General features: G+C 36.5%; 1 protein-coding gene across 1 annotated transcript in view; it reads right to left on the reverse strand.

The window, feature by feature from the left end:
• Positions 1-13,833, reverse strand: part of CTNNA3 (catenin alpha 3) — a 1,292,302-nt gene that overhangs the window by 609,222 nt on the left and 669,247 nt on the right. Inside the window, exon 8 of the mRNA XM_036336865.1 lies at positions 9,998-10,078. Coding sequence (XP_036192758.1) covers positions 9,998-10,078 — 81 coding nt within the window. The remainder of the gene's footprint in view (positions 1-9,997; positions 10,079-13,833) is intronic.

Here is a 13,833-nt window from a genome sequence, read left to right on the forward strand (position 1 = left end):
GAAGAAACAGAAAATTCATGCTTTTTTTAAAGTCAGGAAAGAGTTCAAGTTATTTTGTAGTTTTACAAGCTCAGTAGCTACAAAATTTTATATATTTTTTGCACAATCCCAAAAGTCATGTTTATGACTGTGTATGTATGTCACTTACAAACCTAAAACAAGCCATATATTGAAGAAAATATCATCGAGCAATAGCTCTCTTGCTCGCAAAAGTCACTAATTTTTTCTTTAATTGTATTTATCCCAGAAGTCAGATTATAAGTGATAATACTTCATTTTTTCCTTCAAGAAATTGACCTATTATAATGTTTATGCACATGTACAAACAACATTGTACATCATGTATTTTCATAATTACAAAATTATGAAATGTTTTCTACCTTGTTGGAGGAACTGATAAATTTTGATTAGCTAAATTGTAGACTTCATGGTAATTCAACCAAGTTAGATCACTGATTATGCCAGTTGATAATAGATTAATAGAGCAAAGAGAATAATAAATGAGTGTGATGTCCAATTTTCTTCATTTGCATTAATTGTTCTTGCCCTCACACCTTAAATTATTAAACAAGTGTAACATTCTGCTACAATTAGTTCCTTTAAATTAGATTATGTATAAGCTTATAAATGACAATCAGGCAATTACTCTACTCAGCAGATAGTTCCAGGAATTTAAAACTGCATTAGAAAATTAATAAATGGAATCTATATAATATTGAAGCCTTAAGGATCACAATATCATGAAATGTTTCATTAACAATTTCAATGAGTATGAATGCCCCAGAGTTTTTTGATCACCTCCTCATTTACATTAATAATCTCTATACAATAAAATATAGAAGTGAATTCCTATTAAACAGGAAATTTGTAATTTGCCTTTTGTGAAAATTATATTTTAGGTGTTTTTTTTAAAAAAATAATAGACACTTAATCTAGTTTTGGATTACATGAGATATAATAATACACTTTAAAGGGGTTGAATGATGTAGCTACATAAAAAAGAGTACATTCTCTCTTTCATTTAGAAAAATGAATCCATAATAATTATAGATTTCTGAGAGAAAAATACCTCTGCCTAAGACAGTCAAACTTGCTCAGAACTGTGAAATTTTCCGGCTACCAACAATTTCACAAAGGCTGTAGGAAAAATTCTACTTAGTATGCAGAAAGGCAAATCACTAATGACAACTAATTAATATTTACTGAGCACTTACAGGACAGGGTGTAGAGTACTAAGGGGTTACAAGGCAAAGAGAGTGAATGACCAATGTCTTTGACTTCCATAAAGAATGAGCTGAGGAAGTCAGGCAAGAAATCATAAGTTAGCACTTGAACTGGGAACTACGAGTAGTACTAGTTCCGGAGACATAAAAGTAGAAGGAATCTCTCAGAAGGGGAACTGTTTTAAGTAACAGTTTCTCCCCTTCATCCTTTTCTTCTTTCATTGTAACCAGAACATATAGAAGGAGAGCAAAAAGATCAGCACTACAGGTATGCAATTGAAAGCCATCAAACATATGGGAGGCAATTTAAGCCAAGGAGGTGGACAGGATCATGGAGAGAGATACTCACAGTGAGAATATGTTAGAAAATAAAATCCTAGGAAATCATAACATTTGCCAGGCTGGTGTAGCTCAGTGGTTAAGCATCTATGTATGGACCAGGAGGGCACAAGTGGTTCGATTCCCCAACAGGGCATGTGCCTGGGTTGCAGGCTTGATCCCCAGCAGGAGGCAGCCGATTAATGATTTTCTCTCATCATTGATGTTTCTATCTTTCTCTCCCTCTCCCTTCCTCTCTGAAATCAATAAAAACATATTTTAAAAAAAGAAATAGTACCATTTATGGGAGTCATGGAGATGAAAGAGTAAAACCTAAAAAAGGAGACTGAGATGATGAGAGCAAATGGCCAAACAATTAAAGGAAAAACTTAAAAATTTACTGTTGACACTCTTGCAGATGTCCACAATCCTCAACCCCTTTACCTACCTCCACCCAGCCCCAACCCTCCCTCTGGCCATCACCACACTGTTTGTGTCCATGGCCCAACCAAAGAACATATAAAGGAGAAACTTTCAAATAAATCTCTGTGTCAGTGCTCTTCAGATAAAGTTATTGTAGCAAATACAATTATAATACCCACATTATGAACTTGTTGAATCTTCTTTTCTATTTGATTCAATTCAACAGATATTCTAAACACCATTCTTTACATTTCTACCAAGAGCAAGGTTGTGAAAAATGTCAAGGTGGAACTGCATGTTTCTTTATAATCCAGTGGAAAAGTGAGTCATTAAATATTATAATAAAGGAAGTTAACTAGGAGACTGACAGCAAGTAGATTTCAAAAAGATAATAGGCTTCCAAATCTAATTTTAAAGATAAATTAAATGAAAATAACCAAGACTTGTCTATTGGATTGGACCACTAACAAGTCCCTGCTGAAAATTTAGAGTAATCCTGGAAAAGTTGGAGCAGGTTTTGCTATGATCTGAAGAATAAATGGGAGACAAGGGTGCAGAGACAGCGAGAATAAACTTATGTTTAGTAATTTGGGACATGAAGAAGCAAGACTTCATATCAACTATATCAAAACAGTTTTAAAGAGGGATTGTTTCTCATATAAAAGACTTTGATGTTTTTCCCATCTGCAACTATATGCAGAAAGTCAAATTGTCCTCTTGTGCTTGAAAACAATATTTTGATCTATCATCATACAAAAAATCTAGGGAGATGAATAACAATTGTTGCACATTGTGCCAATTTTTGTAAATACTTAAATAAATAATTATAACAATATTCTTCCAGGGCTGCAGACATTTGCTATGGTCTGTTCCTCTCCCTCTGTGATACTACCTTTTGTCTTACCTTCATTTTAATGGTCTTTACTCCCTGTTCCTTCTTTTTATTATTTTTGAAGGTTTTCAACTATATTTTCCCCAGGTATCAAATCAATCCTTTATTCCATACACAAATGTTAAAATATATTACAAAGATGAGACTCAAGGTACAGCCAATTTACTCCTAATTACAGAATAAATAAATGAACTCTTTGGCTAAATTATTTTTTTTAAAAAAACTAAACCAAATTAGGAGCAACTTTTTTTTTTTGCATTTTGTAAGGCATGTTGCTAGCTACATAACACATTAAATGAGAAAAGGTGTACCACATATGTGTGGTATTATGTTCAGTAGGACAAGCCTAGGACTGGAAAATGAGCTTCCAAATAAGTTTGATGCCAATGTCTTCAAAATTCTGTTGGAAAATAGGCTAAAATTACCTGACATAATATAATGTCAAATATAATGAGCACAATAAATCTTCTGTTCTGTAATTGTACATTCATTCAAATTAACAAATGCATTTTGAGCTGCCTAAGGGCAAGGCACCCTTCTAGGCAACCTGAGGAATGTCAGAGTGAAAAAGACAGGGTAACTATTCAGGAGTGAGAAATGCACAAAGAGTTTTATGAGTATCTTTAATTTTAAAAAAAAAAGGAATGAGAAAATTTACACTGATTGTCATGGTGAACACAGCTTTAGCAAGAATGAAATATATGTATTCCATTTTAAAAGCTGAACAGGAAATAGAAAGTATAACATTCTAGGAATAGAGACTATAAAAAAGCAAAGAGAATAGAAGGATTCTCAGGATATCACAAGTACTTAGTGTTACTAGGACAGTGGTAGATTGAGGACTGAAATAAGATCTCATTGAGTACAATGAAGGTAATGGAAAGGATTTTTGGCAAAAATAACAAATTAAGACAAAAAGAATAAAATAGAATGATAAAATGGACAGAAATTGGTGACTTGTGCTAGACATGAATGATGCCTTTAGGAGGTAGCACACAGTTAGCAGGCAGGAAAATATCTTTTGTTTTGAGAGCATCTTAAGCCATGCAAACAATAAACAGCACAATTAATGCAACCAAACCACAATTTTCTCACTGTATTGTCTATCTTGCTGATTCCTGATCATTCACCATCACATTCATAGCTATGATTACGGACTACATGAGAGGCGCTTGCCGCTTTACATCTCATGCTCTGCACCTGTCTCTGATTTCAGCTCTTGCTGTGGGGAACAGATCCAAGTCCTCTGAAGACATCCCACCTTGAGTGCACTCCATGCTTCTCTCTGTTATTCCTTCTTGGGGCCTGCTCCAAGACACTGTAAGATTCTAAGCCCAAGTACAAATGGGCTAGAATTTCTGAGGAGCCAACACCACTGGGAGCAACCTTCAACCAATTGGGAAGGGAGCTGCTGGATAAAACCCCAGCCTCCCTCCATTGGCCAGGCAATGCTGGAAGGCATTATATGCCTTCTCAGTGGTCCTTAAGCTCCTGTTGCCTATAGTGGCAACCTCAATAGCATATCCTTTCCTCCTTCCCTGCCTGTTCTCTTACCCTTCCTGGTCTCATACAATTGCTTCTTGGTTCCGCTTCCCAAATAAACTGCCTGTTAGTAAGGCCCCAGTCTCAGGATCTGCTTTCTGAAGACGTCAATATAAAATTGACATGTTTATCTGGTGTTAATGTTGTTTGGTTACGTACCAAGTAACAGACTCCAATGTTTTACATAAACTACCCATTGACAATCACACTTTGCCACTTCTGCTTTGCACACCACTGGGTTTGATTTTGCGCTTGGATTATGGTGACTATGAAAGAGGCATGATTATAAGATGGAACTAAAACACATATAGGGACAAGACATGAAGGCCTTGAATGCTGTGGTAAATAATTTTCTTTTATGTTCTAACATGTTCATATGGGATATTTTTCACTTAAATTACACTGTCATTTATATCTATATAAATACCTAAGCAGGCTCTATCTTATTTATTTCCATATTATTTTGCTGCCCAAAGGAATAACTCATCCCTTTCACTTAGGTGATAGACAAAAACTTTAAAGAAGCCAACATGCCAATGTAGAAATGAGAAAACCTTAGAAGCTGCAAAACCAAAATTTGAAGTTAGTGGGAGGCCAACAGGAGTTAAAGGTATATGTATTTTTTAATAAATACCTGTATGAAAGATGTTAGGCACAAAACCAAACTGAAGGGCTTTCCATCTTTCTCACTACAATTTAATAAAAGGATTTGAGACACCAATTTTTCTATCTCCCACTGATGTAAGTGGTTTGGGATCTCAAATAAAAATAATATATTTCTCTACCATTGATACCCCCAAGTGAAAGCTGTATGAGAAAACTGTAAGAAAGTCCAGCCCCACACCACCCGCCACCACCAAGTAAGGGAACAGGGAGAATGAAACTGTCAAGGACAGAGGAAAGAACAGAAAGTATTTTAGAAAAGAATCATCCCTAGGGAACTAGGACAATTTATATTTGTGTATATTAATGGAATTTTAATTTTAAGTCAAATGGTAAAATATAACTTTCAAAACTCAATTGACTACTAGGAACTAAATTACCTAACAATTAATTCAGTATATACATACTGTGTCAATTCAATGGGACTTGTATCTTATGGATACTTAATATTATTTGATGATGAGAATGATGAGAAGGAGGTATAAATCCTACTTTTTTTTTTCCAAGTGTGGCACTGGTATTACCAACATGAAGAAGAGATGGATAAAGCAATTCAGCAACTCAGCAACTAAAGAATTAATCAAGTTCTAATTTTGTTTGTTTGTTTCTTTTTACCAGAATTCTGTTTTATTTGACATATTTTAAATCCTTACTTTGGCATTTAAGAAATAGATACGTTTTTTTCTCAATATACACACATAACATTTTTAACTTGCCTTTAATGAAACTAAATGTGTGTTTCACTCTGAATAATACAATAGATGTGGAATAAATTCACTGTTTCAAAAATTTAAGGAAGTAAAGGAGGTTTAAACATCTTCCTCCCTTATTAAGAATTTCAATAGGTATGCATTTCTCAAATAAATAATGAGAAAGGAGACTGAAGGAAGAATAATATTTAAGTTATAAAAACATGCCTAATAAATAATAAGAAATAAAATAATTTATGGCAGTAAAATCATGGTATTAGGCACTGGAAGTTCTGAAGGTGAACTTACAAATTTGGGCTGAGGTTGAATAGATGTGGGCGCAAATGTTGGCTCTACCAGGTATGTGGTTGCTGTTTGCAAATTGACTCACCTGAGAAATAGAGATAATACTATGGCATTATTTTTTGTTTTAGGGATAAAAACAAATAATGTAAGGACTACAGTTGATAGAGAGCTTTGGAAAGCATTTATTAAATGAGACATGTCATAACTATCCTTTTAAGGATTCAAAATGCAGCGGGAAGAGAAATACTGGCTAAATATGATCACTGCTATAATAGAATAACACATGCTATGAGTGCTCTGGGAAGAAAAAGATTAATTCCAGCTGGTGAAAAATGCAAAGGTTTCATTGGAGAAATAGTATTTATGTTACTCTTGAACTTCCTCAGTGGATTAGGGGTTAGGTAGGGGAAACAGGGGGAGCCAGGAAGGCACCAAGTTAAATAAGCCATATATTCAAATACACATGTGTGTTTGGGGGTGAGGAGAATGGTGATGGAAAACTTGGTGAAGAGTAGGAGACTTTTTAGTCAGAGAACAGGCTAATGCACTGCTGTGGTGAGGAAGAAGAACTGAGAAAGCGAGTGGAAGGGGAAGGAATGTTAAGAATTATGGGGATTAAGTTGGAGCCAAATTACAGAGAATCTGGAACACCATGCCAAGGACTTTCGTCTTTGTTCTCAAGTCACAGAGCAAGAGGGTTGAAACAAATAAACACTAAGTCACCTCCTAGGAAATTTCATCTTGTTGCCCCAAAATGTATAATTTGCTTCTCCCTGGATATGTCTAAGCAATTTATCTCATTCCTCACAGAGGAAATTCAATGATTCTTTGAACCAAAGTTAACATGTTTCTGTGTTGCTGATTGACAAGCCCTGGGTAAGCAAGGGGAGTAGGATGAATGGGCAGCAAGATGGATTCTGTTTTATTTTTTCCTAAAAACCAACACATCTACAACAAGAGATGAACATTAAATATTCTAAAGAAAAACATTTCAAGGGTAGTAGCTTTCTCCTTCCTGTGTGAAAGAGTTTTAAGATGCTTAAACCAAACTACTGGATAAATTTTGCAAGAATAGGAAGAGGTGGAGATGACTCACATTGCTGTTTAAACTCGTTTTTATTTTTTGCCCGAAGCACAAACATCAAGATAAAAAGTGAGGTCCTGGAAGGGCAAATAAGGATACTGAGAATGAATCATAGCAACTACCTCACTGACATTGAAGACCATGGATGAGTCTAAAGACAGCTCCCAATGAGCCCACCCCTTCCTATGTACTCATGCTACTTCTCCCATGAGAGACATTGCTTCTCCTTGCTCCTGTTAACCTGGGGCAGGGCTGGTGACTATTTTAATCTATATTATGTGGAGGAAACAACATTCTAGTGACTTTGGAGCTCAAGCATTAAGAAGGCCTGGTAGCTTCCAGGCCTTTCCTGGAGTGCGGAAACATCATGTAAGAAGTCCAGGTTACCCTGCTGGAGAAGCCACAAGAAGAAGGCCTAGGAGATTAGACACTGCATTGAGAGAGGAAAGAAGAGGCATTGAGGCCTCAAATACCCAGCTCTGAGCCCAGACATAGCCATCATTTGACTTCCACTACATGGGAGACCACAGTAAAAACACCATAGAAGTGGCCCTGCTGACCCCCAGCCAATCTGTGGAATCCTGAATATAATAAAACTAGAGGCCCAATGCACGAAATTCGTGCAAGAGTAGGCCTTTCTTCCCCTGGCTGCCGGCACTGGCTTTCCTCTGGCACCCAGGACCCAGGCTACCCTCCGACCACTGGCAGGCACCTGGGACCTGGGCTTCCCTCGCAGCCCCAGCTTCATCTGGAAGGTTGTCTGGAAGGACGTCCAGAAGGATGTCTGGTCTAATTAGCATATTATGCTCTTATTATTATAGAGAGTTGCTATCATTTGTGGTGGTTTGTTCAGCAGCAATACTTACCCAAAACAATGAGGATGTTGACCTGTGAAACCACAAGAAATTTTCATACCTTTGGAACATGGCAATTGTCAACAAGCTGGGAAGATTCCCTTTCTATGAGAAAGAGTATTAGTAACCTTCATGCTCTTTCTATATCTTACTGACAATAGTGAGGTAGAAACTCAAGTAGGATTATAAGATAAATATAAGCCCTGACCAGTTTGGCTCTGGCTCAGTGGATGGAGCGTCGGCCTGCAGACTGAAGGGTCCCAGGTTCGATTCCGGTCAAGGGCATGTACCTTGGTTGTGGGCACATACCCAGTGGGGGGCTGGCAGGGGGGCATGCAGGAGGCAGCTGATCGATATTTCTCTCTCATTGATGTTTCTAACTCTATCCCTCTCCCTTCTTCTCTGTAAAATACCAATAAAATATATTTTTTTTAAAAGATAAATACAAGATTCCTGGTTAAATTTGAATTTCAGATAAACACAATTATTTTGTAATATAATTGTGTTCCATGCAATATTTAAGACACACTTATACTAAAATATATTTGTTGTTAATCTGAAATTCAAATTTATCTAGGCATTCTGTGCTTTTATTTGCTAAATCTAATCACTCTACATGTAGGAACTGCTTTATCTTGACATTACAAAATGATTCCAAAGCTTTGGAGATAATAAATGTAGATTAACTCTTTGTGCATGACTCCATGGAAGGCATAGAGGGATCACACAGGAATGAAAGACAAAATCTCTGATAGCTCCTAGGAACAACTTTTCCAAGTCTGAGGAGGAGCAGATGGGGTAGAAATCCCGAAGAAGACTGAGAATAGAAGCCAAGCAACCAACAGGGAGGATGGCCCCAGGGTTAACAGTTCCTGAGTCCAGTGTAGATCCTGACCTGGTGTAAGTGCAATGTCCCTTCCTCCTTAGAGGGATCACCTGGCCACACTGGCTTGTTTCTCATCTACATCATAAGACAGGTTGTGCTAAGTTCCTTCCAACTCTTGCATTCCATAATTCTGAGTGCCGACAGTAGAAATAGAATTCACATTAAGGACATAAAGTTGAGATTTGGGATTTTTCCCAGGCTTCGAAATTGTGTTTTACACAACTAATATCAACTGGCTGGGGATCCCTATTTATTCCTTTTCCAAATCTATTTCTGGATTAAAGGATTTCTCAGGTCATTTTACTAAATCTTCCCATTAAAGTACAATAATATATTGCATTAAAAGCTTAGGGTGGAAAGCTTCAGGCCCTCTTTTATGAGTTAATGGTGACCAAGTTAGCGTTGTGCATGAAAAAAGAACTCTGGTTTTTAAATAGTGGAAAGGAATGGAAAGCAAGTGTCTTAAAAAATAGCAAGGTCTTCATCTTTCTGGAGAAAAAAAAATAATCTTTGGCATTATACTGCACTGCTCAATTATAGAATGAAATCCTTTCTAATCCTAGGCTCCTGATGGCCCAAGTTTGAAAAGTACCCTTAACTTAAACAGAAACTAACTCGTGGCGCATCCTGAAAAGATCTGGAAGGAGTAACTGGTAGGGTGTCTGAATGACTAGCTGTTTGCTGTAAGCATGTGGATGATAAACTCAGTTTCTAATGTAAAAGGTCAATTCACCAACATCCTCTAAAAATTGACTATATACAAGGCCCTGATAGTGATTTCATTTAATCCTCACAGCCCTGTTGTGTATTATTTATTTTATTTTATAGGTTCAGAGAGGCTCAGAAAATAAAATCTGTCCCCAAGATCACACAGCTGATGAAAGTAGTCAGCATGCAAATGTAACTCTGACTAATAATAAAGCACACACTTTCTTCTCCATTATGTTTGTCACAAAAACAGTTGAGGTATGTGAACATAGAACAGCTATATTTATTGTTCTTGTTTTGTGTTCTAAATTAATTTTAAAAGAACAAAACAAGATATAAATATTCCAGCAATGGAAAAAGGACTCATTTTGCATGGTGTTTCTGTCTCCAAGTCACTCTCTTTCCTTACCTGTCTTCGAAGGTCTCTTGTCTTCTTGCACATGTTGTCTATTGCAATATTCAGGGTATTACTCCTTTCCTTTTTTCCGGTCTGCAAGGGAGAAAAAAAAATGACATAAGTAATATATGAAATTACTCTTTGGCACTTAACAATTTGCCTTCTAAATTTTCTGAAAATAACAGCTTGAAAATTCAAGAATAGGTTTAAAATTCACTATGATATTGCATATGATTCATAAGCACTTCACATAAGACTAAGTAGAACGGTGATTAAAACTCACATTATTTTCTTCTTTAAGCGTCTGTAATAGGTCTGATACATGTTTGGGTTTCATTCATGGTGGCAGTAGGCAGAGCATTACCTCCCGAAACTGTGATCTTCATATCGACTTTTTAACAGCTAAGCATACAATTAACTTAAAAGCATTAGATGCCCAAATTGTCAACTTCTGTGGGAGTTTCTGAAGTCATTTTGATGGTGTATTGTGTAAGTTATGCAGAACTATACTGGAGTTTTGCTAAACACTAAATAAAATATGCAGTGCAAATTCATACAATTTGCAGAAGTTGACCACAATTTCAGCTGACAATATTCCAAGAACAAACTGTTTCGAGTTCTTAAGAACTGGAAGCTGTTTTTTGGCTCCTTAAGATAATTTGTGCAATACCTATTCATTCTTTAAGCAGAACAATTCTCTATGTTATACCCTTAACCTAAATCTTCAGGCTATTAAGTACATGGAGAGTCACCTTGGTTGGTATTTTCTACATACTACTTTTGTGGGAGACAATCAAAATTGAATCTAATCATACTTTCTTCAGCCATATCATGTTTAAAAGAGATTGAGAAAAATTACTATGTGATTCACCTCTAGAAAATTGCTACTATTTAAATTAATAAACTGAAAGGGCTTTTGAGAGGAGACCTTGAACATCAGGAAGGCAAGTTTAAACAGCTGATAACTGAGGAAGTTTATAGCATGGACTTCAGAAAGGACATTGAGGCGAAGTCTAGACCATTAGGCAGGATGCTGTATCCTACCTCCAATACATAAATCCATACCATCAAGTGGAAGGACTTCTTTACAGGAAGTTCAAGACCATCTATACTCTATCCTAACCTATCTTTTCAGTCTTATCTTCCACCACATATTCTTAAGTTCTGTCCTTTATAGTAATAATATTCTAATATTTTTCTATGTCTTTTTTTCCATGTTCTTTCATATAATGTACCTTTGACTTCAGCAAATGTCTCTTCAAATAGCCCCCTATTAAAATCCTACCTATTCTCCAATGGTTTCAACAAAGACTTCCCAGCAATCTACTCAAAAGCAAACTCTCACCTGTCCTTGTTCCCATAGCATTTTGAAAATTTCCCAATATACTCATTTTGTTTCTGTGCATAATCACTACCCTTACAAAACTGTTAGGATTGTGATGTTGGCAATGTATCTTAATTTTTTTTCTATTTCTGAAAGTAACTTGCATAGGACTTATTGAATGGTATTGACTAGTTTGTAAATGAACAACTTGACTCAAAACACAGCATAGTTTTGTTAGGGGCCTGCTCTATGCCAGGAAGGTGTCCTACTAAATTCTAGAGGAGACTTTAATATCTACCTATCAAGGCACAATGAAAATTCTCTATTGGTTGAGGTTTCTGGTACCCACCTAAACCTTTAGTTAGATCTAGATTTTTCTCAGCAACAGTGTTACTGATAGTTAAGATAGGGAAATCACCATCATTTGAGGCCACACTATATACACTGCAGGATGTTTGGCATCCACGCACCCCTGTCTACCAAAATCTCCAGTAACTCCCCGGCACTATGATAGCCAAAGTTTGACCCCACACATTTCCAGATGCCTCCTAGAGGGAGACACTGTAGAGAACTACTACGTCCTTTAACACATTTTATTTTTGAAAGAAAGTGTGAAATGTGTGCATGATGGAGATTGTGTCCAGTGAAGAAACAGGGAAGAAGACAAAGAGGGAGATAAGTGAAATTCTGGATGTTGAAATAGTAAGAGCAACAGTGACAATTACTTAGATAAAAGTGTGGCTACCTTTCCAGCTCCAACCAGAATTATCCATACTAGCAGTGTAAAACTGTGAAATGCTAATGCAGGGCTGTACAAGGCCATGGCATAAACAGATACACAATGGTATATAAGACAATTGGTAATTTCACCTAAAGAACTTAGCTCTTCTTCTCCAGTTCCATGCACTGCTAGCTCTACTGGAAAGTGTCTCTTTCCACTTCATGAAGTTAGAGATAGTCAAAAGGGGCAGGAGTGGTACAAAGAGAACACCCCCCCGCCCCGCCCCACCACCACCACACACACACAGGGTATCAGGAATAATATGAGCGACTTCTGTTGCGTTGGCCATAAAAACTCCCTAGCTTCTGCAATATGATTCATCAGAACAACTACAAAATGCCAGCCTGCACAGAGAGAGCAGCAGTGGCATGCAAGCTTTAATAAAGAATAACAGGAGGCGACAGCATGAAAAGATTCAAAATGGACTATAAAGATGATTTCTTAATTTCTACCCAGAGCTTAATCTTAGTTTAAAATGTTTCATTGGGTCAAAGACATTTTGTTCTCTAGGTACTAATAAACAGTCCCTGTCATTATAGGAAGTAAAAAGTCTTCCTTCTTTCTTCCCTTTCTCTCTTCTCCTTCTCCCCATCTTTCTTCTTTTTTCCACCTCCAGCTTTTTTATTGGGTTCTTGCTCTATTTATCCAGATTTATTGGGCTTCCATCAAGCCATTGAATGCTTTTATTCCTTTTGCATGGCATAAAAATAAATAAAGCAAGGAGAAATTGCCCCATCCTGCTTAAAAGCCCTCATTCCTTCTGTTTTCAAAGCCTTCACAAATCATCAAGCAATGAGCTAGGACTGAAGGTAAATTGTGTGTGCCGAGGTAAGGGATGGAAAGAGCACAACACAGATAACAGACAGAGCCTCTCTACATCCCAGGTACTCATCAGAGTGGATGCTCCTTAAAGAAAGCCCTGACAGGAGCCATCATTAAGTCAGCACAGCCCTGCTAATGGAAAAAGCACCACATACAGTGGAAAACCAGGGGGAAAGACGCTGTGAAAATATGGCATGGATCAGCACTATATAGAGAAAGCAATCACATTACTTATCAGTAAATAAACTGCCAGGAAAGATTTTATGAAAAAGAACAGTTTTGAGCATAAACTTCATTCAATAAAATTTTATTAAAAGTATTATTGCATATTATATATAAGTCCCAATGTTATTGAGGCGTATAATCTTTGCTATGTGTCTTTCCATCAATTCTGCCTCACCATTGCTCTCATGTCACTGCTACAGGTAATTGCAACTCTCTTGTATGGTTCCCTTGAAGCTGCCCACACCTTTAGAAAAAGTCCAATTATAAATAAACTCTCTTTGAATTATCCTAATTGGAGTGTTCCATCTGTTTTCTGTTGGGACTCTGTTGGGGAGAACTTTCTATTCTATGTTGTCCAAAATGGTAGCCACTAAGTCACATGTGGCTATTTAAATTTAAATTTTAATTAATTAAAACTAGGTTTCATTAAAAATTCAATTCATTAGTCCTTAATTTAAAGTGAGCATTAGGCACATGTGTTTAATGACTACTATATTGTACAGCAAAAATATAGAACATTTCCCTCATCTTAGAAAGATGTATTATACAGCAATATTTTAAAATATATCTTTTTTTAATTTCAATTGTATAAATGAGTCCCTACCTTTATACAAACCATCCTTTATTTGAGAATAAAATAGCAATAAACAGACACAAAATCCCAACCCTCCAAGGTGTTTACTCTCTAGTAAACTC

The sequence above is a fragment of the Myotis myotis genome, unplaced genomic scaffold, assembly GCF_014108235.1.
Source record: "Myotis myotis isolate mMyoMyo1 unplaced genomic scaffold, mMyoMyo1.p scaffold_m19_p_15, whole genome shotgun sequence".
Taxonomy (NCBI): domain Eukaryota; kingdom Metazoa; phylum Chordata; class Mammalia; order Chiroptera; family Vespertilionidae; genus Myotis; species Myotis myotis.